The 26,639-nt window shown below is 36.0% G+C and overlaps 1 protein-coding gene across 4 annotated transcripts in view; it reads left to right on the forward strand.

Moving 5' to 3' along the window:
• The first annotated feature begins 3,281 nt into the window (after positions 1–3,281).
• Positions 3,282–26,639, forward strand: part of PHF3 (PHD finger protein 3) — an 85,132-nt gene continuing 61,774 nt past the window's right edge. Inside the window, exons 1-2 of one of the 4 annotated variants that reach the window (XM_040643602.1) lie at positions 3,282–3,417; positions 13,593–13,861. In XM_040643602.1, coding sequence (XP_040499536.1) covers positions 13,618–13,861 — 244 coding nt within the window. In that variant the 5' untranslated portion in view covers positions 3,282–3,417; positions 13,593–13,617. Of the gene's footprint in view, positions 3,418–4,169; positions 4,351–13,592; positions 13,862–26,639 lie in introns of those variants that run through there. The other 3 variants (XM_040643603.1, XM_040643601.1, XM_040643604.1) reach the window with 3 other exon arrangements.

Genomic DNA, 26,639 nt, shown 5'->3' on the forward strand with positions numbered 1-26,639 from the left:
CCCTCATTAACACACTCTCTTTGTTAAAAGAATTTCAATTATTTTCATTATTTTCATTTGCAGTATGTCCAACCAGATAATGAATTATTTGCAGCTCCAGAACCACACAGATTTTCTGGAACTTACTTGTCCTTGAAGGCATCGCTATGTCAGAAATGCTTTCTCTCCACTCCAGGCGGGTTAAAACATGACTACATGTCCTCTGTGTCAAGCGCTGTCAAAGCACTTAGTAACAGAATTGATCCTTCCCCGTACCTTTTAGTTTTTAAAGTCCGCAAAGGTGCTTTCTATGCCTTGTGTTGACCTGGTGCATGGAAAAGTTTTATTTTATTGTTTGACCCAGCCTCTCTAGGCCCCCTGATCTCTAGTATGCTGTACAAAGTATGTACCCTGGGTCAGGACATGCACTTCCTTTTCACCTATTGTTTCCTNCTGAAAGCCTGAGTAGCTGGGAGCTATCTTTCTGGAGAAAGTAGGGGAAAACCTGTGTGGGAAGGGAGCAAGCCTGACATAAGGAACAATGTGTTCTGGGTTAAGCCCCTAAATTCCACAATGATCTTAGCAAAATGAATTCAGAATATTTTAATTCCACTACTTTGGTCCCATGTTTAAGAATTAAAAACATTTACATCTATTCTAAACTAACAGGAAAGTGTGTCTCTGTATAGAGAAAGTGTTTTCCAGGGGAAAAAACCCATTAAATATGTTTGATATTGTTATTGATTTTCTGTTTGCTGCAGTTAACTCTTCCCATTTTTTCATCTTTAGTGAACTGATACTGTAGAGACCAATGTTTCAGTGACGACAAGTATTTTTCACACCAAACTCAACCTGTGTACCAGTGCTGTGAGCTGTCTTCCATGGCCTCGCTCTCTGCCAGACTCAATTTTCTGGGTAAAGTTTTGCAAGATCCAAAGTTTGTCAATTTTCATTTTCCATAATTTTTTTAGTCAATTACAGGTCTGTTGATCAGTATTAGCCATTGTTAGTTGTCTTGTCTTGTTTTCTACCAAATTTAATTTTCCCGAGTTAATTTGGAGTTTTCAACGCTATCAATACAATCTGATTTTCCAATAGATCCTTTAACCGAAACACTGTCCCCATGCTGTTAAAGCCATTCCCATTATGATGGTTCTTTCTTCTAATAACCTTTTTATAGACTGGGTAAAAGACAGATTGTGTTTGTATCTGGAAGCAAAAAGCAAAGATTATTTAATGAACAAATGTGAGCCTGGGTGCTTGGCTGATTCAAAATAATAGTCAAAACATCATGCTTTGTGGTAATCTTGTTGGCTTTTTTAGGATTAGAAATCTTTGTTTTGTGAATGTGACAGGCTTATCACTTCTGTATTTCCTTTTTACCTCCATTGTGTTTTTTCATAAATGTACTAAAATGTCTTTAACAAGATAAGTTTTCCCCAGCTCTTCCAGGGAAACTCTCCATCTAATGATTTTCTGCTTGAATTAAGTCCCTTAGGATTGGATTTTGCTTACAATCTTATTCTTGCCCAATGCCTTTTTCAAATTTCATATTGAGGTCCAGAAGAAGAGTAAAAATAAATTTAAGACTTATTTGTGCAATTCATCCCAGACATTCCAAGTGAAAAAAATTTGATTACTCATTTCTGTTTTCCTTTCTCAAAAAAAAAAAAATAAAAAAAAAACCAAAACAAAACCCATTAAAAAAAGATTGTAAAACCAAGTTTTTAGGGATTGATGAGTCAAGGCAGGAGATGGAATTCTACAATTCCAGTAGAATTAGGACAATCTTAAAACTCCTTTGTGGAAGAGCATTTAGTATTGGGAGTGTTCGAAATACCAGAAGCCTGGATAGAGTGAAGAACAGCTCTTCACCACATGGCTGTGAGCTATTATCCTACTCTGCACAAATTTTACAATGTGAACTACGGTTGGCACCAGGCTTAAAACAACAAGTAAAGGTTACTGAAGAGCACAGGAGGTGCTAGCTATCATTCTTTAGTGGGTACTGTAATGGTCCTTGCAAAGAGAAGACACAATCCCTGTCCTTAAAGGGGCTCATTTTGGTCCTTGCCATGACTAGATTACCTCACAGTGTTTAGAATGGGCTGAGATAGGGGTCAGCCCAAGCTGCTCTGGAAGCATGTAATCTAGACCAGTAGTTTTCAAACTTTCTGGTCTCAGGACCCCTATACACTCTTAAAAATTACTGAGGGACTTCCAAGGGCTTTTGTTTATAGGGGTTAGTTATTCACCATCATAGGAATTAAATCTAAGAATAAAACATTTAAAAAAATAACAAAATTCATTGTTATAATCTGAGAAATACATTTTTCAACGAAATTTAATGAAAAGAGTGGTATTGTTTTAAATGTTTGCACATTTCTTCCACGTCTGGCTAAATAGAGGGCTGGATTGTCCTATCTGCTTCTGCATTTAATCAGTCGGTACATGTTTTGGTTGAAGAAAATGAAAATTTGGCCTCAAACATGTGCAATTGTCAAAGAACTAAAGCTTTTCTGAAAGGTCCTGGGAAACCTTCAGAGGATCCTCTTGATACATTTTGAGAACTGCTGACTTCGACCAGGAATGATTCTTGGAGAAGGCAACCTGATTCTTGGAGTAGGCAACTTGATTCTTGGAGAAGGCAACTTGAGTCCTGAAGACGACTAGCTATTTAAAGACAAGGTGAGAATGGAGGTGGTTAATGATGGGACTGTTGTGCACACCCAGCAGGGATTCTTGGGCAAGGGGCTCATCTACTCCGCTCTAAGCTACCATTCTTGAAAGCACACCCAATTAATGAAAAGTATCGGGAGTGGGGCAATTATGGCCGTCAGTATTACATTAACTAAGAAGCCTTCGTGCTTATTACAACCAAGAAAAATCGATCTATGCCCCACCCCTGCGGACTGCCAGAGAGAAGCTAGCTAAAGGCCCGCAGGCGTGCCGCGCCCTCAGAAGACTGGGAGGGGCGCGGAAGCGCAGGGGAGTGCGACTGCCCAGGCCCCGCGGAGGGGCGGCGCGGGAGGGCCCACACTGCGCAGGCGCAGCGTGCAGGCCGCGGCCCCCGGAACGGTAAACAGTGGGGTCACGTGACGCGGCCCGGCTCCTGCCCCCGCGCCGCCGCCGCACGCCGATGGCTGCGGGGTCTCGCGCCGCCGCACGGTCCCCACGAGGCGAGCGACCCTCGGGCCCTGGGCGGCGGCGACTGCTACGAGGATAAAGAAGGCGGCGCGGAAGCCAAGCTAGTGTCGTCAGCAGCAGCCGCTCGGCCCGGTGAGGAAAAAAGGCTGTGGCAGCGACGCCGACGTCCTGCGCGTACCCCCTCTCCTCGGTACCCACCGGGCCCCCTCCTCCTCGGCGGCGGCGGCGGCGGCGGCAGCGGCCACCATCTTCCTCTTGCTGCCAGTGGTAGCGCTCGTCTGGCGGAGCTGGGTGAGTTGCGGCTCTGGCCGCGGCCAGGGAGACGGGCAATCCTCCCCTCCCCCATCCCCTTCCACACGCACAGCGCCTCCGCGGGCCCCTCCGCCCCTCCCGCGGCGGACACTCCGCGCCTTTCTCCCGCGCAGCCGGGAAACCTCACCGGCCTCTTGCGCAACGTCCTCGGCCTTCCCGGGCCGCGCCTCTGTAGCCCGGGACCGTTTGGACCGCGGGCTGGGAGGGAGGCGCGGCGGCGAGGTCGCTAGGCGGAGGGTCGGGACCGCGGCCTCTCCCCGGCTCCTGCTCCCGGGCCTTTGGCGGTGAGTGTGCCCTACCGCCGCCGCCGCGCGGGCGCGCAGGCCCGGAGGGACCGCGGGCGCTGCCAGGAAGGCCTGGCCCGCAGGCCCCCGGACCTGGCCCTTCGGACCTCTTCCCTCCTAAGGAGCCCGGCTTTGAGCTTTGGGCCCTGGGTCTGGGAAGCCAGGATTGGCCTTTGCCGCGAGGCCGAGCCCCGTCCCAGCTTTTGGAGAGGGGGGAGTTGGCGCTCTATCCATCCTCCTGCTACCGCGCGCTTTTGTGCTCGGGACCCAAACTGTCGACTCCTTTTGCCTAGTTTGAAATGGGAAGCCTAGAATCTGGCCTTCGGATAATACGAGTAATTTAATGAACCACTTGTCGATACGTGCGTGTTAATGGTGCTAAATAACTGATCACCTGACACGGGGGGGGGGCGGGGAGGAGGGAGAAAGGGAGAGAATGTTGGTACCGCGCACAGTCCTGTTTCCCTTCTTTCCCCCAGCAATGTGTTGCCAGGTCCGATGACCTTTTCCCATCTTTGGATTTTTAAATGCCATTTTCTAGAGACTATGATTCGAGGTAGTTTGAATGCATGATTATTGGTGCTATTCAGGAATCATTCGCAGATTATGATCATGGATAATCATTAATGTAAGTGGCAACAACACTTTGATATCTATCTTTTTTTAAATCTTCGTTACATGTAGAGATACTTAATTTAAAATGAGACTGATTACTGAGCCTTTCCCAAATGCTTTATTACCTTATTTTAGCTAAAATTTTTAAAAAATGATACAGTAAACTATTTCGGGAGTATTTAGATAGTACATTGTTCTCTTTAGTTACTATTTTGGGGTAGAACTTGTCTTCCTTTTTACAAACTGGTTTGAGATCTTCCAAAACTACGCCTCCATTACTCATTCATTTCCTACCATTTTTTGATTCTTGAATGAAGTGTTTGGGATTGTGAAAATGTTTGTAGATGTATTTGTGGTTGGAAAGAGACATGAGTCAAAGAACCAAGAAATCTTTGCCCCATTCTTCTGTTTTTGAATTTGTGTATTCATTCCAGAGCACAAGAGATGTGCAAAGATTATTATTTCGGGTAGTTTTTACCTCACTACCACTCGACCTTTTCTTAATTTTCTATTATTATTTTCTGTTCAGTTCTTGTGTTTATTAGTCCTATATTACAGTAATGAATTTTTTCTCCATCCTTATCACTATTACTATTTTAAATTACAAATTTCATTTCCCCATGGTAGCAATATAATTTGAGAAAGAACTTAGGAGCTATTATTGGTCTGATTAAGCCGCACACAGTTCGGTCAATTCTTGAGCTGCAGAAAGACTTCTGCTCAACTGAAGTTGGCCACTTTTTAAGTATGCAGAATTACAACAATAGGTTTTAAGCTTTATTTGATAGCTGTACTGGTGATTTGTCAAAAGGATAACAAATGAGTTACTGATGGGACCAGTTTTCCCCTGTTCCTTGCATGCTTTATAGGTCCGTTTATTGAAGAGCATGAAAATGTAATTTATTATAGTGCTTTTGCATCCTTTGGGAGGGTAGTGAACTTCCTTATCTATCACACTGAATTAGTTATGCATTCCATGCTGTTGGGATAGACTTCACATAACTTTAGTTGATCCTTTGGTATACTCATCTGTTGCATAGACAGATAAGTCAAATCTAAGAGAAGCGGTATGTGTAAATGTAGGTGAAAATTGGCGTTGGTTAAATGCAAATTTCAGAATAGAAAAGTGGAAAGGAAGTTGTCTTTATGTTAAAATTGTTTAAAACCGTATTATTAAAATTTAAAATGTATTGAGATTGGAATTAGTTAAGAAAGGTTGATTATTTTTGACTTATGTAATAGCATATTAATAAAACTTATTGATAAAAGTTTGGAAGGCAGCAGTTGACAATTTGGATAACTGCAAAATTATTCTGAATTTAGATTTTTACATAGTATGGATTATATTTGGAAAAAACTGATGAGTGTAAGTTATGCATACACTTCTGTTTTTTTTGAGTGCTAAAACATAATGGTTATCTTCCTTGGTAATATAGTGTTTGATTTTTGATACATTTTGCTTTCTTAAATGGGCACTTTTATTTCTTGTTTGTTTTTTACACAGATTTCTCATGAAATCCTTTTTACTTAATTCTTTGTCTAGAGATAAGATGTTTTCTATTTCTTAACGAGATAATGAGATTTATTGATTAGTAGCTCAGGTTTGTAGATTACCCATAACTACTTCACCAGTGTCATGAAGTATCAGGAGGGGGGCTGATTTCTAAATATTTTCATTCATCCATGTTTCAGGAAGTCTTTTCTACAAGTGGCTGCTGATTTCTCATTTGTGTGGAGCTGTACATCTTGGGCTCTGTTTCTCTCTTATTTCTATTTGGAGCACCTCTGAGAATCCTGGAGTATCTTTTCTGAAGCTTGGACATTTCATTTTTAACTACAAAAATGATTTGGCAAGTTGTTAGACACTTACAACACAGTTGCAGGTTGAACAGCAAAAGATACTCCCTTTTAGTTGCTGCTGTTTGATTACTGGGAAAAGATATGGAGGGTATTGGTTTGATTCAAAATATCTGAGACCCAGGTGCTGTTCGTACCCTCAAGAAATCTGGAATAGATTGAGAAACAAGAGTCAAAGACATGAGATGTTAAATCATTGTATTAGAGTTAAAAGAAGAAATTTCAAGAATTATAAGACGCGTTGCGTGAGAAATTGTCAAATGTATAGACTGGACACTTACTCCTATGCATTGTGTGTTTAATTTGGATCCTTTTTTAATGGTCAGGGGATTTTCATTTTTATGATCATTTGTACCATGACGAGAGGTGATAGATGAAGAGAAATAGTTTAATAAAAATTTCAAAATATTATCCAGAAGTTTTAATCCACACAATCTACTAGATGAAGTTTTAAATGGCATAGTAGATTGTACGGAAACGCTAAACTTAGTAGTTTTGGTTTGTTCATAATTTGTGTGAGTTGGCCACATGAAGAAATTCTAAAATTGTAGATTGTGAAAATAAATTGCAGTTTGTAGTTGATAACTTCCAAAATGATGTTTACACACACAGAGGATAGCCACTGTATTTTTTATGTGTAGGGAGTGGCTAAGTGTGTATTTTGGAAGAAGTGTATGTCACTTTATTTTTAGTATTTTTAGGATTTCATTAATGATATATTAAGAACAGAAAAATTAGTGTGTGTTATGTGAGTAGAGTGCATAAAGTATAGTAGTTTAAACGTGCATACTCAGAAAAAAAAAAAATAAACGTGCATACTCAGGAATCACACTGCCTGGGTTCCAGTTTGGATATACTGGATATGTGACCTTGGGCAAACTACATAGTGGTTTGGGCCTCAATTTGCTCATCTGTAAAATAGTTCTAATCATTGCACCTACCTCAGTTGTTGGAAGGAACTAATGAGGTAATCCATACAATACACTGAGCATAGAACCTGGCACATAGTTTATGCTAAAAGTACATGTTAGCTAATGCTTCCCATAATATCAGTATGATATAGTTGTAAACTTTGAAGTTAACTCATACAGTTGGCTAGTGTAATTCTGCTTTTGCCAGTTTCAACGTGTACTTGATAGTTCCTTTTCTAGATTCCTAGGTCGGCTTTAGTCTTAGTATGGCAGACACCTTGGCTTCTTATATATTCTTTTACCTGATAAATTCAGAAACGTTACGAACCTCGCTGCTTCTTGTAGATTCTAACCTATGAAACTAGAGTAGAATTTGATGTGTGTGTTCAGAGCAGTTGATTAGGTTGCTTTGCTCTATAGAATTGTACTTTCTAGAATTGTGTCGTGCCACATGGTTTAACCATTTAGTGATTTTCCTTACCTCTGTCCTGGAAGGGTAACCTATTATTCATATTTAATGTTGTTATATTATGGTGGTTAAGAACTGACCTTTGTCTCAGAGCAGAATTGAGTCCCAGCTCTGTCACTTATTTATTCTGTAATATTGGGTGTAACTTTGCTAAACTTTAGCCCTACTCTTATAACTTGAGAATAATGATAGTACCTTCCTAATTGTGTGGTTGTGAAGATTAAATGGCATGCATTTAGGTTTAGCATAGTGCCTGGCACATAATAAATATTCAATGCATTTTACTTTATAAACAGATAATATAGGGTAGTGGTCAGTACATTGATTCTCTAATGAAATTTTCTGGGTTCAGGTTTCAGCTCCACCACTTACTACAGCAAGTAATTTAATCTCCTTGATCCCAATTAATTTCTTCCTTCCTTCCTTGCTTCGTTTCTTTCTTCCCTTGTTTACTGGATTATAATACAGCATTGTTGTGAGGAGTAAATTAAAAAATATAGAGCAGAGTTTAACTTTAGCATTTTTCTGGCTGGATAATTCTTTGTTGTGAGGCTTTCCTAGTGCATTGTAGTATATTTACTAGTTTTATATTTACTGGTATATTTACTATATTTGCTAGTTACCTGCCCTCCAGTTGCGATGGTCAAATGTCCTCTAGAGGGGCATAATCACCTCTGATTGAGAATTACTGATGTAAAGCATGTAGAACATTGCCTGGTGTGAACTTAGGGCATATCATTTTATGTTTTTCACCACCATTAGTAGTGGTACTTTTACTTTTCTACTACTGCCTATTAGACATTTGTTCATGGTAAGCATGCCTGATGAATTGATGGCTTAATATAAACTGTAGTATAGAGGCTGGAAGGCACCAAGTTTCCATTCCCACGGCCTTTGCATTTAGGTCTTTGCCTGGGTTGGTTTTCCCCATTTTTGTATGGATGACTCTTTCCAGTTTTTGACTTACATGTTGTGCTATAATAAGCAAGGTCTTCATTTAGCATTGCATGTAGAAACCCTCCTCCTCCCCCCATGACTATTACCCTGTTTAATTTTTCATCATAGATATTATAATGTCCTGAATATATTTGTACCCCCCATGCCACCCCCATACACATACACACAAATATAGACTGTATGAGACAGAGCTTCATCATTGGATAACCTCTTAGGGCCTTTAATAGCTTTTGTGATTTATTGTTAGGCTTAGATCTATTTTTTTTTAAAGGACATAACGTAAAACACATTGTTTTACTTTGAAGATGCTTCTGAAAAGTCGAGATAATTTTAATGTATTAATTTAAAGAGGATTTTTGTAGAGGTGTAATTTTTTTTGTGCTGTTGGTGCTTTCTAAATCTTTCTGCTCTCTATTCATACATGGAACAGTACATGTTGGTGTTTTTCAGCATAAACTAAATTTGGCTGCAGTATAATTTTTTGTGAGTTAAGATAAAATAAGTATTTTAAAGCGGTAAATATCTTCAAACTCACATTAAATTTTATTCAGAATGTTGGTAGCAATACTTATTTTTTAATTGTATTCTGAGTCTTTCTAAATGGTCTATTAGGACCAAACTCTGTTGTTCATAGTTAGCACATGCTATTCCTTTTGCTTGGAGTGTCCTTTGGATCTTGAGGATCCAGCTGCTTAGATTTTCTTGGCCTTGTAAGTTTCACTTTCTTCTGTGATGATGTTTGCAGTCCTCCAACATGAAACTTTATATTTCGTTGTGATGCTTACATGTTGTATTTTGTTTATATGTTTATACTCTTATATTGTGAGTTCCTTAAATTTTGAGAATGGTGTTTGTTTCACTGGTACCTATGATAACTAATTAAGTGGATTATCCAGTTCTCTGACTTAGCTGGATATATTTTATGGTCTGTAAACATGAGATGTGACTGTGAACTGAGAAAAAATTTCTGATTTTAGCATATATATTCCCAAATTATTAGTATCGATTTGATTGGATATATACGTATCATTAGTCACTTAGCATACACTCTAGGTATGCTTGTTATGTTTTATTTTTCTTTATCTTTTTGAAGATTATTATTATTATTATTATTATTATTATTATTTTTACTAGAGTGGGGGAGGGTCCTAGGGAAAGGGTCAGAGAGAATCTCCAACAGGCTCCACTCAGTGTGGAGCCCGATGCGGCCTTGATTTCACAACCTTGAGGTCATGACCTGAGCTGAAATCAAGAGTTGGACACTTAGCTGACTGAGCCACTCAGACACCCCTTGAAGATTTTATTTTTGAGTAATATCTCTACACTCAGCATGGGGCTCGAACTCACAACCCTGAGATCAAGAGTTGGATGCCCCACTGACTGAGCAAGCCAGTTTCCCGTTTTAATTATTAAATTTATAATGCCAAATATAAGGAAGCATTTAAGTATAATTTCATTGTAAGAAATAGGAATTTGTTTAACTCAAGCAGACTGTTTAATTAACAGATACTGAATCAACTCTTAATTTTTTTTCTTAATTAGATCTGATTGTTTATCCACATTACTAGGTATCTCCCCTAATTCTATGTTATTATTATTTTTTAAATACACTTTTAAACAGTATCATTTTTTAAAAGTTTATTTAAGTAATCTCTGCACCCAACTTTGGGCTCGAACTCATGTCTGTAATCGAGTCACGTGCTCTTCCAGTTGAGCCAGTCACCTGCCCCTTCTCTAATTTTAGATAAGTGTTTTAACAGATATTTATTTTGGAATAATTTTAGATTTATAGAAAAGTTGCTGACATCGTATAGAGTGCCTATATATCCTTATCCCAATTTCCTCATTGTTACATCTCACATAATGCTAGTGCCTTAATCAGAACTGGAGATTAAAATTGGTACCTTGCTATTAACTAACTTCCAGACTTTATTTTGATTTTACTAGTTTTTCTCTACTGTCCTTTTTTTGTTCCATGATCCAACCCAGTTTACCACTCTGCGTTTAGATTAGTATGTTCATGTTAAGTGAGTTAATATTCCTGCAATCAGCTTGTTTATTTTCCAGTTCAGCATGGAAAATGTTATTGTTTTATTTTTGATACTGAACACTTGAAACTGATTTTTTAAAATAAATTACTTTATACTTCCATTAAACGTTACTTTCAAGATAGTCTTATGGGATGACTATATACTATCATTTTTGGAATTCTTTGGAGTTGTCCCCAGAGCCAGTTGCAACTGCTTATGAAAAGTCAGTCTTACTAATCTATAACAATTTTACAAGAAAACTGGTCTTGCGACGTGCCATGTAGAAATTGTCTTCTTTGACCCTTAAGTTTGGGATGCTTTATACCCTATTCTGTATTGGCATATTAAAGATGTCTCAATGGTAGCTGCTTATTAGCAAATGTTTTTTGAATGAATTAAAGGTACTATTAAAGAAATATAACTTTGTTATGCCAGTCCTTCTCAACATTTGACCATGGAAGCTTTTTCCCTGATGTGGTTATTTAAATCCAGATAAAACACACTTCGTAAGTCATACACCGGTTTTGGCCAAATACCTGTACTGGAAAGTTTGGTTCACTCATTTTATTTACAATATGTTTTACTTTTTTTTCTTTTAATTGGTCTTGAAAGACTAAATATTATTTACCATTGAGATTAAAAAGTATGTCACAGGCCCTTAAGGTAATTTTTATAAAGGAGTTTTGGGATGGTTCACTAATAGCAGTGTTATTGAAAAAAATATATTGCTTATTTAGGTCACTATTTAGAATGGGCTGGTCTTCCCTATAGCTTTGTGATTTTGAGCTGTGTGATCATAATTTCTGAATATTGTGAATGTCTCCATCACTTGAAAGAACACAGACAGTAGTAACAGAAAGACTGACTTCAGGTGAAGTTTGTACAATTTACCAGACTCGTGTTGCTATGGGAATGAGTGCATTTTTAGTAGATTCAGCATACTTTTTTTTTTAAGAAAGAAAGTTAACTATTTGCTTTTAGAACTGTATTTGCCCTTTTTTTCTTTTTGATTCATTTGAGAAAAAAAGATTACTAATTGTTATACAACCTTGAAGAGGAGGTAGTCTTGGATTCTAGCACATTCAGATAAACTAATTTGTCTGTAGTTCTAGCTACTTGATTGTGTAAACATCTAGTAACATTTTTGTGAATTATTTTTAATACCAGACATTTATTATACTAAAAACTTTTTTGGAACTTAAAAACATATTAGTGGAAGTATTGGTGATGTTATGATAATTGAACCTTAGTTACTGAGAATCAGGTAACATTAGGGAATTAAAACTTTTCATCAACATTGTGAGCTATAATTTTCTTTTAATGTTATAGTTAGAGAATGCATGTAAAATAACCAGCAAATCAATCAAAGTTAACATTTTATTTTGGTGTTTTATCAATATTTTAATATAAGTAAATTGCAAAATTTGAGAAGAGATACTAAAATCCTTCTTTTTAGAAGGGCATTAACTTTTGTGAGAATGAGGAAATTTTCTTTCCTTTTTTTTAGGATTTTAAATTGAGTTACAATAAACTTTCCACTTAAAATGAACAGGTTGATGAATTTCAGTGGATTTATACATTCATGATTTAGGATATTCATCATCTCCCAAAGTATCTTTCTGTCCCCTTGCAGTCTAGCCTTCTGTTATCCAATGACCCAAGCAACCACTGACTTATTGGAAAATTATGGAAAATTATTTTTAAAGAAGAGCCTTTAATGAGTCAAATCTAGTCAATTTCTAGCTCTGTAGCTCACTGTGAAAGAGAAAGAGGTATGGCTATGGGCTATGGAGCCTTGGAACCTGGGATTGAATCTTGGCTGTTTTTTGGTTTTGGGGGAAGACATTTAAATTGTTTAAATGAATTTTGTTTTATAAAACAAATTATTTACATGTATTTTCTGTATAGAGCCTATTGGAAATAAATGGGTTAAATATAAGGAAAATGGTTAGCAGCGTATAACATATTATCAGTAAATTGTTGAATGTCTTTGGACTTCCCCTTCTTTCATCATTTTTTATAGGGGAAAGAATCAAGGACAATTTGAGGAAATTTTGGTAGATTTGGAGCCAATCTAAAAATCCTTGGAATTTTGGAACCCAAGATGTTCTCAGTCGATTCTAGCTGAGTATGATTAGATGATTTTGTTGATGCCTCCCCTTCCAGAATACATTGGTTCAGTTTTTTCTGAAACCAGTATTGAAAATAATTCACTTTTAATTAATCGAGGCTCTTTTAGGGCATTAGATGGCCTTTCTGAGCAGTACCTAGTATCAGTAGGCAACTAGCTTGACATCTGTATAAACCTCCATAACTCGCTAAAATAAATTTTAATTTCTGATATGTTGTTTTCTTGTCATTTATTTCATTTTATACTAAAAGGAGTCCCCCCCCCCCACTAAAATGCGTGTATGTTCACGTCTCTGCCTGCATGTGTGTAGTTTTTTGAGTTTTGATTTGTTGGGTTTAATTGATAGTTTCTTTCCACTTTTCCCTCCTACCCCTACAAACAACCTTTTCTCTCTATATTACCTTTCTTTAAATAATTTAAACGCTCTGTAAATAAAACAAGGCTATTTTACAGTTTTAATAGGTATGGGACAATAATTTAAAGAATTTGATTTTGGCTCTTTTATATGGATTTATTGTAAAAGCAGTGTCATTCTTAATTTATGAAAAGATTATTGTTAAAAACATATGGTTTTTGTGGTTTAAGCCATGTCATTCTTTCAACTGTGTCAAATTAGTGGATTATATACATAGGTTCCTCCCCCCTCAAAATAATGAATTGAGTAAACATTTAATAAGATTTCTGGTAAAATGATATTCTACATGTGTGATAAAGAAACATTTAGTAAAGATTCGTTCTACATGTCCAAATGTTTATTCTAAAAACAGTGAGGATTTTTTAAAAACAATTCAGAAATACCTAAGTGTGTTCTTAGACTCAAAACTACTAAAATAATTTGGTTTTAGGTGATTATCAATTGATAGCTTTATTTCTTATGGTATTTTTTTTGTCTTTCTATAGGGCTGAAAGACACACAGAAGTCTTCATGGATATAGTTGATACATTTAATCATTTAATTCCTACTGAACACTTAGATGATGCCCTATTTCTAGGATCCAACCTGGAGAATGAAGTCTGTGAGGATTTTAGTACAAGTCAAAATGTCTTAGAGGACTCGCTGAAGAACATGCTCAGCGATAAGGATCCTATGCTAGGATCTGCAAGTAACCAGTTCTGTTTGCCTGTTTTGGATAGCAATGATCCCAATTTCCAGATGCCTTGTTCAACAGGTAATTCTTACTTTTTTTTTTTTCTTTTTTCTTTTTTTTTTTTTTAGTCTGCAATTTAAAATAAAAAATTTTCAGCAGCATTTTTTTTTTTTCTTTTTCTCTTTTTTGGTGAGGGTAGTGGATTTAGGATTCTTTAATTTGAATTTAGAGCTTCTTTTCTAGACATCAGAATTAGACTTTAAATTTTCTTCCAAGGAATGTGGAATTATCTTTGAGGATATTATGGATGTAGATAGGATGACCAATGGCCATATAATTTATTATCCAAAGGGGGATACCTTTTGAGAATTACAGGGGTGATGTTAATAGTTACATCATGACAAAAAGTATAAATTGGGACTCTCCCTAGTATATAGGGATTTCCTAGCAAATTGGGACATTATATCACCCTAGGCATGCTGGAGTCAAGGGGGAACGGCTGAATTGACCTTTTTCAGTGCCCCTCCCAGCCCTTCAAATTTAATGTATTGTGTGCTTCCATTTCAGATATTTTTGTACATGTATCTTAAAACCAGAGAAGGAACTCTAGACCCGTGCTGTCCAACTTAGTAATCACTAGCCACATGTAACTATTAATCACTTGAGAGGAATCCAATCTTAATCGAGATGTACTGTAAAGTGTACATTTGATTTTAAAGACTTAGTATGAAAAAAGATACAAAACTTATTTTACCAGAGTTTTTTTAATGTTGATTACATTTAATATTTTAGATACCTTTGGTTAAGTAAAATATATGATTAAAATTAATTTCACCTTTTTAAAAAAGTGGCTACTTGAAAATTTAAAATTATGTATGTGGTTTGCATTATATTTCTATTGGATAACACTGCTCTAGATTCTGTAGTTGAAGTAACTGAAAGATTGAGGATAGTAACTTCCTGTAAGGCTAAACTAATTCTTAATAAGAAATTACTTCAGAGATCTATTAATATGTGGAAGAATATGTAGGTTTTTTTTACAACAAATTTTGGGGCAATTAGCTATTCCTTAAGCTAAAACTAAATAAGGGAAAATCAGCTTCAAATGGAGATAGGCTTCCCCTCACCGTTCCCTAGAGTAGTTCACAGGTTTATGTGGTGTTGTCTTTCAATGACTCTAGACTTCTACACTACAGTTTTTCAGTATAGTTTTTGTTTTTTTTTAAATATTTTCTCCCTAATATTTTAATATTTAAAGTTTGAATTAGGCTGGCCTGCTATTCATCCATAAATTTATCAGATTACTCTGCTTGAAGACCTCCACACTTTGACTACTAGGAGTCTTTTCATTTTGACTACTCTTTAATGCTGAGATCTTTTGAATTGCTTGCTAATGGTGTATCTCTGAATTATATACATTGTGTTGTGTTACTGCGTAGGTTTACATTGTTTTTGTTGTATTCTAAATGTTACAAAGCTTTTAAAATTTTGTTTTATGTATGCATTGTTCAAGTTTTTTACTTTGGTTCTGTGTCAGTACAGTATACCTAATTATCTTTATTGTCAAGTGCTTTTGACAGTTCTTGGTTGTATACACAGTTTCAGGGTTCAGTCCAAATTCAGGAAAAACATTTATTGAATACTTATGTGCTTGTTACTGGAAATATAGTTCCTCCTAAGGATGTTATGCTAGGTCTGAAATTGGCAAATGTGTCATCTTGTTAGACTTCTTTATTTATAAAATTTCAGCTCTTTAGTAATACTACTGGTATTCCTACTTGCTGTCCCCCTTTTAAAAAAAAAATATTTCTGTTGATATGAAAAGTTTTATTGATGTAAAAAGTCTCTTCAGTTTGGTGAACATTACTTTTGTTATATGAAGACTTAGAACATCTTAATTGAATTAATTTCTTTGAGGTGTGATTAATTAATACTTTGTGATTCTATTATTTTTATTTAAGAACTTGTGTATTATTTTCTAACATTTTTTATTTTAAATTGCTACAATTTGTTTTGGTTCTGAAGCAGAATTGTTTGTATTAACATGTATGTAGTATATGTGTTTTTAAGATATGTAGGGAATTTGTGGAGGAAATTTTAAATAATAAAGCTCTTCTGTCTAGGATTCTTGAGATTTCTTTGCCACCAGGTAGGGCATTTATCTTGATTTCTTCAAAGTTCCCTTTGGCCTTTAGGATATTTGGTTGAGTAAAAGACCTGTATATTTTCTAATGAAAATATCTAATGATATTTTCTAATAGCATAATGGAAATCATTTCAATATAAAAAAATTGTTTTGACATAATTTTAGATTGAAGAGAAAGTTGGGAAGAAGAAATTTTAAACTATTTAGTGAAAACCTTGTATGGACAACTTTTGTAAGTTTTAGCTATTTACATACTACCTCAGCTTTTTGTTAAAAAGCAAAAAGGACATAGTTTTTACCCAGATGTTTCGTTTGTGAGTCCATAGGTTTTTACTAATTGTCTTGACTGACCTTTAGCAGGGAAATGATTCTGGCAGTATTCCTCATGTCAGTGAAAGCTATAGATCACGGTTATTTTGTAACCTTGGTTTACATAGTGCTAAAACTAGCAAACAAAGTAACTGCTATGTCTTGTTCTCTGCTATATGCTGAACCAAGTTGATTTGCTGCAGTTGTTAAAGACCAGTTTTTGTTGACATAGTTGAGTAGCTCGCATATATTTCAGTTGTCTCCAGAAATAGCTTTAAAATTTACTAAAATAGGAAAGAAACATGGAAGATTACTTTTAGGGCTCTGTTCAAGGCAAAAAAGTTAGGATGCTAATTGTTTCATTTTGTGAGATAACCAGTAGATTTCTCACACCCCCCCCCTTTTTTAATGCTTTTGACTCTAAAGTATTTCCTTATGTACTTATTGCCATATTTATATACGGTTTTTAGATTTACCTAGTAAACATTTTTTTTTTTTAAACTCTGGTAAGAAAAATCATTAAGTATTGGGGAAATGTTTGGTCTTGATGATCAAGCCAGTTACTGGTATTCTTTAAAACTCCTGTTATCCTTAAAATTAAAATATTTACCCAAGTAATAGGTTCAAGATGCCAAATATATGATTTATATAAACATTTGAAGGATATATGTAAAATCATTGAAATGTTTTTTTGAAAAACTGGTGGTATAGAGTGTCATGAAGAAATATTTTATTATTTTACAAAGATGTTCCCCTTTTACGTGGGTGGCTAGGATTCATAAATGTGAAGCAAATCTTGTTTTTAACTATTTCTGTACATGGTATATTGAAAAGTTCAGTGGCTATAATTAGATTTATTTTCTTAGGACCAGGAAGACAGATACATTGTAGATATATGGGTATTCAGAGTAGCCTTTCATTCAAATAGCACTCATAGCTACTGCACCCTTCAGTAATATCAAGGTGTTCTTTCCAGGCTACATCATGGCTTACAAAATCTTCATTCACTAAATTAGAAAAAAAGCCCCTCCTGTAGCATGGTGTTTGGAGACTAAACCACTCAAAAAGTCATTAAATTCTTACAAGTATCTTGCCTATTTGCGAACAGTTGATTCACATTGTGTACTTAAGTATTTTTTTCAACTGTAAAGGAAAATTTCTGCTAGCATGTATACGTGATAGTTGCTTTCCTGTCATGAATGACATTGATAATATATGACATCAAGCAGTTTTGTTTAATAAGAAAGTTAGCTTATACTGCTTTTGTGTCACCAAAGTGTTGTAATACTTGTTAAGACTGGTTTTATAAGCCTCTTAGCAGTAGTGTGATTTAGTCCTTTTCTTGGCACACACGTTTTAACTTGCCGTCATAGCTCTGTAGTTGGGGCTTCTTCATCATTAGAGGCAGAATTCATCTGTGTAATATTAGAAAAATGGTGTTGTACTTGTCCTGAAAAAATTATTGGTGTCAAAGTGCATTACTGAGATTTGTTTAAAAGGTGTTTACAAGTTTTTATGGCTTCATGCTTCTCTTGGACAAATTTCCAATCAGTACGTTGAAGTAAACAGTGGACCTTTGGTCCAATAAAGTCCTGTTTTCAGATTTTAATTATTCTTGTCCATACTTTATATGTGGGGGTGACAAACTCTTTGTGCAAATTATTTAGACACGTGGATCCAAGCACACATATAAATTCCTTCCATATTGGCACTGGGGTTCTTTTTCACTGTTTTTGTTTATTATTGTGAATGGTAGGGTTTTTGTTTTTGTTTCTGTTTTTTTTTAACTTCTTGTGCCATTACAAGAAGTCATAATCAGTGAACCTCTTGTGTGGTTGATTTTCTTTTTGAGAATTGCCTTTGAACAAGAAAATACAAACTTACTACATGTAAGTGAAATAGTTATACAAATGAGATGTAATATGTTAAGACTAAGTGTATGCCGTTGATTGTTAGAGTAACTGATCAGCCTTGTAAGAAGATGCATAGCCTTTAAGAATAAAACTTAATTTCTTACAATTGATTATTAATATTAAATATCATTTGAGTTCTACTTAGAAGGGTTTTGGTGAAAGTTGGTATGTTTAGAAGAGAACAAACAGGAAAGATAGGCAAAAGTTTGTAGAATTAGAGATGTAACTTAATGGAGGAGAGAAAATCCAGGAAGGTGGGAAGAGTAGGATACAGTAGCAGCCAGAGATCCTTGAATTTCATTTGTCACATTGGCGAGAGATTTTACCTTTTAATGGGTAATGGGAAAGAGCTAGATCCATTATGTAGAAGTTAGAGAGAGATACAGTGTGATTGGCTAAAAGGAAGAACTTAGGGTTCCCCCAAAATAGAGTAATAGTTTCCTGGGGATATGAGATTTACACTTTTTTTACAATTGATTTTTGCTTTGCTTAGCTTGATGTACTATAACGCCAAGTATGTTTTAATTTTACTTTGCATTGACTGAATATAAATTTTCTGTCTTTTTAATTTAAAATCTGAAATCATGGGATGCGTGGGTGATTCAGTTGGTTAAGCGTCTGCCTTTGGCTCTGGTCCATGATCTCAGGGTCCTGGGTGGGCTCCCTGCTCAGCAGGGAGTCTGCTTCTGTCTCTCCCCCTGCCCCTCTGCCCCGTTTTTGCTCTCTCTCGCTCACTGTCAAATAAATAAAATTAAAAAAAAACCCCACAAAATCTGAAATCATGTCTTCATCGCTATATCCCTAATTAATGTCTTTTAGTTTCTTCTTTTATCTGTTACTTAAAATTTATTTCATTTTTATTTCTGTAGCCCATTGCTTATTTCACTTAAAAACAAAATACAAACCTTGGATCAGGACTAGAACAGTTTTTATTATTTGGATTGCTGACTGAATCTTTTTTTTAAAATTTAACTTGCATATCTATGCTGTTATAACAGGCTTCTTTATTCAGGGTCTTGGACATTTGGTTCTGTTGAAGCTACCATTTTTCTGAAGGTCTGCCTCACAGGGCCCTTTGTCACTGTCTTGTTCTCGTCTGGGTTTGTCATTCTCTAGGCCTGTTGAATATCTTTCATCCCTGAGCTTCACTGTGCTCCTGGAGTAGAGAGCTATTGTTTTCCTGTATTTCATTTTCTTTATCTGTGCCCTCTTAATGACATCCTTAGTAACTTTCTGGTAACATCATATTTCACTAACGGTTTGCTTTTATAGAGAAAACAAAGTTGAATATCACCATAAAGTTTTACGACATCGCTTCTTAGCCTTCTAGCATCTGGTATTGTGGATGGGTTGTCTGATTTCTTGGTGAGACTTCTGTTTTGTTAGTTGGCCATCCTGCACCTCTGCTTTAGGATCTTTTCTTTGTCTTTTGGTGTTTAGTATGTCATTTTGTGGGGTACTTGGTGGGCTTTTTCACTTTGAAGAGTGATGCCTTCATCTCTGTGAAATTTTCTTCTGTTTTTTCTGCAACTGCTAGTAGACAGATTTTGCCCTTTCTAGAGCCCATGGGTTGTTGTTTTGTTTTGTTTTTTAATCACTTGCATCTTTACCATCTTTTGTCTTTTTAAAGTTCACTGCCATATTTTCTGTCTCTTTGAAGATTTAATTTTGACAATTATATTACTGTTTCTGAGAACTCTTGTGTTCATTCGTACCATTTTTTAAAAGAATTTTATTTTTCACTTTTTATTTATTTTTTATTAAGTAAGCTCTATACCCAGTGTGGGGCTTGAACTCAACCCTAAGATCAAGAGTTGCAGGCCGTATGTCCTGAGCCAGCCAGCAGCCCCTATTCATACCATTTTTAAAATAGTATTCTGTTGTTACAGGGATATAGTAAGAGTCTCTTTATAGTCTGAATTGGTTTCTGTATTTGTATATTTTTATCTTTCTCATTGTGTTGCAAGCTTTTCCCAAATGTCTATTTTTGGTTGTTTTTGATGTTTAAACTGGGAGAATTGGAAATTTATGTCGGGTTTGCTGTAGGATAAGTGAATATTAGCTAAACAGCCTGCAGTTATTTTGGGGAACCTCTGAATACCAGCATGAGAGGCGCTTTATCATTAGGTGTTAAGTCTTAGTCTCTGCAGCTTGTTCATTCAGTTTCAGTTTAGGATTAAGAAAAGGTTTTCTTGCTTGGAGTTCAGTGCTTGGCTGTAAAGTCAGGAGAAAAGACGAGGTTGACCACTCAGCATGTTAGTCCTTAAGTTAATTCTTTGTTTCTAGCCAAGTCACTACCAATGCCCTTTGCTGGGTAGGATTGTTCCTTCTTAAATTGCAGCTCCTTTTGGCTCTAGGCTGTAACTTTTTCATGCTGTATCATTAATCTCTTCTGTTTAGTTTTCTTTTCATCTTTCAGAAGTGTGTTGCAATGTTTCATCTGTTTTTGGACTTCTGCTTATTCTTTATTATGAGCTTTTACCTGTTATTCCTTTATTCTCATTTTAATGGGATTTGGGGAGAAATGGGAGATAAAAGTTGGCCATATGGAGCCAGTGACTCTTTCAATTAAATCAGATAAAATTTCTGATACTCAGTCTTTTTAAGAATTTTGGAACCCTGTCCATTATTAACTTGCCTTTGTCAGTGTAGAATTTTATCCTGTTCTTTATTTCTTCTGTGGTCAGTTTGCCTTTGTTCCCTTCCTTTTAAGATTTCTTAACCTATTAGTAGTAATCTTAATTGCTTGTTTTTTGTTAATAATAAAGCTATTAACCAACTTCTCAGAGTTTGCAGGTATATAAGAGTTTTCCAAAGAAAGAGAAACCAGTTGGGTGTGTGTGTGTTATACAGGGAGAGAGATACTAAAATTAAGATGATTTTATTGTAAGAAATTGGTTTATGTGATTGTGGAGGCTAGGAAGCCTAAAATCTGCAGGGTAGGGTGGTAGGCTGGAGACCATGGGAAGAATCGATGTTGTATCTTGAGTCTGAAGACAAAATTCCCTCTTACTCGGGGGACCTTCATCTTTTTTCTCTGAAGGCCGTCAGTTGACTTGATGGGGCCCATCCATGTTATGGAGGACAGTCTGTTTTATTCAAAGTCTACTGGTGTAAATGTTAATCTCATCAAAGATATATTCACAGTAACATGTAGATAGGCATGTCAGTAAATAACTAAGTTCTGTGGCATAGTGAAGTTGACACATAATATTAACCATCAGAGCAAGGTACCAAACTCGCAGAACATGATAGATTATTCTTTGAGCTATTAGTGCTAGTTTATGTATGTTGTCAGAAACAACTTTCAGTCTCACGTTTTTTGAGAAGGTGGTTTCATGGGGGAGTTTGCAGGCAGGGGTATCTTATAAAGTCCCCAGGTCTATTCTCTTGTAAGGGATTATATATAAAGAAAGTTGATAGAAAAGCTAGTATGTGTGGATGTTAATGTAACAAGTACTGTACAAAAGTGTTTGGCTGGCATTATCTCATTAACTCTTTACAAAAACCTTAAAGGCTGTAAATCACTATTATTAATCTCATAGGTAAATAAACTGAGATTTTGAAAGTTAAGTAAATTTCCAAGTTCACTAATAAGTAGGTCATAGTACTTAGACTTGAGAAGATTTTCAGTCTTTCTGCTTTCAAATACATGAGTGCTCTTAAGATCAAGACTCTAAACTGTATCCCAAATTTCATTCGGCTTCATAGTCAGCAAAAGTAGCACGAGGAGTGTTGTTTTTGTTTTTGTTTTTAAGTTCCATTTATTTATTTATTTATTTATTTATTTATTTATTTATTAAAAAGATTTTATTTATTTATTTGACAGAGAGAGACAGCCAGAGAGAGAACACAAGCAGGAGGAGCCTGATGTGGGGCTCGATCCCAGATCCCATAACTCCGGGATCACGCCCTGAGCCGAAGGCAGACGCTTAACGACTGAGCCACCCAGGCGCCCCTTAAGTTCCATTTTTAAAAGAACAAAGGAGATAGTTGTCTTCTTTTCCTTTAGAAGAATGTGTGGATTTGTAGGAGAGATTTATGAATGCCCGATATGACTCTTCACTATTAAAGACCAGATGTTTTAGAGAGAGATAGTCATTAGCCAGTGATTTAGTCAATCGTAAAGACTAGAAAGTTGCTGTAAGGATGTGCTTTTTACTCACTGTCAACAGGTAGAAGTGTACTACAAGCTATGTAAAATCTTCTTCAACAGGTAAAGTAATGATACAGGATGGTATTCAGTTAGATATAAGGAAAGAAATCTAGCCTCTTCTCATTTTACAGTTGAAGAAATTGAGACTTAAACATTAACTTGAAGAAATTTTTTTAAAAAGTGGGTCATTTTTGGCTTTATACACTTATTGAGTGTGTATTTCGTATCAGGTAGTATGCCAGACAGTAGATGTACAATGCTGAGTAAAACAAAACTCAGTTTCTCTTTTAATGGAGCTTTAAGTTTAGTATAGAAGTAATTTTTCTGATGTTTTGAGGACGCTTAATAAGTCTAGTTAGTTATTTAACATGCACTTCCTGGGAGAGGTAGTCTACTGTGGGTCTTGTGTGTTCCTGAAGGTTCCTGCTGAGTGTGCCAAGAATGCAAGGTCTTAACCACTCTGAAACTGCGCTATTTTTTTGGGTTGTGTTTGAAGCAAGCAACCTTGAAGAATAAGATAACATTTATTCCTTCACCACCAACACCACCCCTGCTTACACCAGACAAATTGCAGGTTTGCTTATTGCTTACTATGAAAAGAATAGATTCCCCACGCTGTTCATCTCCTGTATCTCATCCCACTATGTAGGCCCACCTGTAGCCCCTGTGGAACTTGCGGTGGGGGAGGGGGCAAAGAGGACCAACAACATCGTGGTCATGCTGCTTGCTCTGCCATGATGTCAGAATTCTTTGTCTCTGATCAATAGTCTCATGCCTTTCGTCAACACCATGCATCAGTAACAGGCTAGTTTTTTAGTTTGCAAGTAGGGTAAAATCCCAGATCCTTCGTTGTTCTCAGCATTACTGTGTTGAAGTTCAGAAATGGTAATATGAGGGCTTATTACCAAGCACTTTTATTATTAAAGATGACAGAATAATTTACTTCCGTGAAGGCAAGGATAGCTCTATATACAGTATGTTGTTCATGCAGGCATTAGAATAGTTTAGCACATAGTAGGTGTTCAGTAAATTTTAACCGGGGCAGGGGAAGGGACAAGGGAGGGAAAAAAGTAGGGCCAGGTAGTGGGACCAGGAGTTAAGGCAGTAAATAAAATGTTTGCTGCACGTGGGGCACAACTTTGGCTCTTAGATTTTTAGCAGTCATTGTGGAAGAGGGAAGTATTCCAAGGTGAAAAATTAGTGTCCTTAAAGTAAAAACAAATCCAGTACCCAGGAAAAGGAAAACTGTTTCTGACACTAAAACTAGAAAGAAATTTGATCTAAAGTTTTGTGCTAATGTGTGATGCAATTAAAAAAAAAATCCTTAACAACATACTCTCAGTGAACATAGGGCTTTCTCTTGTAATGACACTCAACATGTGTCACAGTATGAGCGCTTTAACAAGGACTAATAGAAGGGCCTGACCCAATCCTGCGTTAGATTTTACACTATCTTTCCAAACAACTTTACTTGGATGTCATTTCTTACACCAGATTGTAAATGTATTCACATGAAGGTAAGTTATATAATACTGTCTAAAAACTGGTGGGAATGCAGTTATCCTTTTCTTTTTTTTTTTTTTGGCCAGGTTAAATGCATAGACATAAGCTTTATAAAGAAACAGGGCTGTGTATGGGATTGTGTAAATTTAAAAGCTCTGATGGGGTATTTGAATAGGATGCTTCTCTCCCTCCCTAGCAGAGGAGGACAGAGCCATTATTTTCCTCAGAAAATGATTTTGGGATCCTCCGTAATGCATAAATGAACAGGAGAAGTCTCAGAATTTCAGACAGAAGTGAATATCATTTTGGCATAGATAATCTTTGTTTTATAGCCCTTGTTTTAAGTAGCAACTTGTTGAGTAAAATTAATAGATTCTACCCTTTTTAGTTCCAATCCATTATTCTTGCTGTTCTCTTCCAGTCATGGGAGGGTTGCATAATCCCTTGTGGTTATTTACACTATTATCACTGCCTAGATTCCTTTGGAGCCTTTAGCTTGTTCTTTCTACTTCTAACCCTTGTGCTTCTCTCCATATTTATTTGCCTTGGTTGGAGAATGTTTTGAAAAGATTTCTTAGCTGGAGCTACTAGTGTTGGTATTGTCCTCTGCCATCTCTTCTCTAAAATACTGCCTTTCTCTAATTTTGCTCTTCTTTTTTCATAGACTTTATTAAGTCTAAGTGCAATCTTGAATGGTAATTAGTTACAAAATGTATACTTATAATAAAAGAGGTAAATTGTCATGGAATGATTAACTAGAAGTTTATTTCCTAAAGCAGAGAAATATCCAAAATTATTCTGAGCATAATTGATCTTCCTTTTTTCCTGGTAAAGCTATTTCCAGTGATCAGAGTCTCCTTTGAGGGTGAAAGCATTAGTTGGGTTGCACACCTTTAGTAGGTACCGGTCCAGGAATATAGTGTGAATAATACCCCCTTAAGTTGACTGGACAGCTGCCTGGGATAGTTTAAGGGAGTAAACATTGAATTTATATTTGGATATTTTTATTTAAAATGATGTCTGATAATTATTTAATTACATCGTGGTTATTTTAATAGTTTTTAATTTTCTTAAATAGGAAGAACATCATATCTGATAAATCTCATTAAAAAACCTACTAGTTTGAAAAACTAGTCTAAAACTAGACTTCTGTGATGATAAGACTACCATCACCTAGTGGTGGTGTACTCCAATAGCAAGAAAAGAGAAAAATACCTCCTGTATTTTGAGTCAGAAAGGCAGGGTATTTTTTTCTCCTCCCAGAGCTAAGTATAGTCTTAATTTTAAAAACTTTCATCACAGAAAATACTCTTGTTATTTAAAATATGTAAAATCTATAAAATATGGCTGACACAGTATTTTTAAGAGAATAATGTCAGATATTAAAGATATCCTAATTATATTATAGTTAAAATGAAGAACATAAGCAGGAGTCCGTTCTGATGATGTATAAATTTGAGTTTACTTTTCTCATTAATAGGGTTAGGAATGGTCAGATTTTCATACTAGCTTTCACATGCTTTTTTTTTTTTTTTTAAAGATTTTATTTTTATCTATTCGACAGAGATAGAGACAGCCAGCGAGAGAGGGAACACAAGCAGGGGGAGTGGGAGAGGAAGAAGCAGGCTCATAGCGGAGAAGCCTGATGTAGGGCTCGATCCCATAATGCCGGGATCACGCCCTGAGCCGAAGGCAGATGCTTAACCGCTGTGCCACCCAGGCGCCCCTCACATGTTTTTTAAATGCATACTGTGTTGAATTAGAGTAATAGAGTTAGCCTGACCTTGGTCCCTGGTTTTGTGGAGAAGTATGAAAGAGAAGTGTTGTTAAACCCCTTATCCTGGTGCATTTTGAAAATATGTGATATGCTTGTTTTTGACCATCTTATATTTTATTATCTGAATTCTCTCACTTTCCTATCACTTTCTTCCCAGCTGATTTCCTTTCAGCCTCATTCTTTGTGAGTTTTTCTCCAGAATTAACTGCTTACTCTATCTATTATCAAAATATACTTTTATATAGTGTCTGTGATCTCAGGTCACAATTTAAGCAAAGTAAACTTATTACATTAGTGTCTGGCTAATTTAAACATGATTGATAACTCTTTAACAGTTCTAGAACTATTTAGATTATTAAAAGAGGATGTTTTCTAATGCAAATGATTTTGCAATTATTGGATGTTTGTGCATTCTAACATAGTGGGTAAAAAAGTTTTCTGTACTATATGTGGATGATGGATAGTATTCTTTGGGCAGGAAAGCTGATATCCTAAGTTTAAAAGTTTAAACATTTTGCAGTTTAAAAGATGAGTTCTTAATTTGACAGTTGTTTAATGTGGTAGCAATTTGATCAAATATACTTATTTCTCATCATAGAATATTTGTTATATACTAGATGTAAAAACATTGATATTTAGCTTATTTATGAATTAACATGAGATGGTTTGTGAATAGCTTTTTAATCCTTAAAGTAGTGAATTCTTTGTAATTTAAAAATTTTGGTATAAAAAGAAAATCAAGGATCCTTGAGCAAATGCTTCTTGGCTTTGGTTTTGATCTTCTATTCCTTTGTCTGATTAATCCTAGAATTTTTATTCTTCCATTTTTTCCCATCGGTGACGAAAATGAATAATGAACTCTAATTTTGCTGTCTCTTGGGGATGTTGACCAAAAGGAATTCTGATAAAAGAGTGAGCTGTATGCATCTGCAGTTCTTACGGGATCTCAATGATGAGACAGTTTGGCTGATTTTTAGTGACCCTAGAGAGAGATAGCTTGTTTTAAGGCCCTATCCTGGCCTGCCTTCCCTGTCTTAGTGATTGTTGTACCTGCC

Source organism: Ursus maritimus, unplaced genomic scaffold (assembly GCF_017311325.1).
Source record: "Ursus maritimus isolate PB19 unplaced genomic scaffold, ASM1731132v1 scaffold_29, whole genome shotgun sequence".
NCBI classification, from domain to species: Eukaryota; Metazoa; Chordata; class Mammalia; order Carnivora; family Ursidae; genus Ursus; species Ursus maritimus.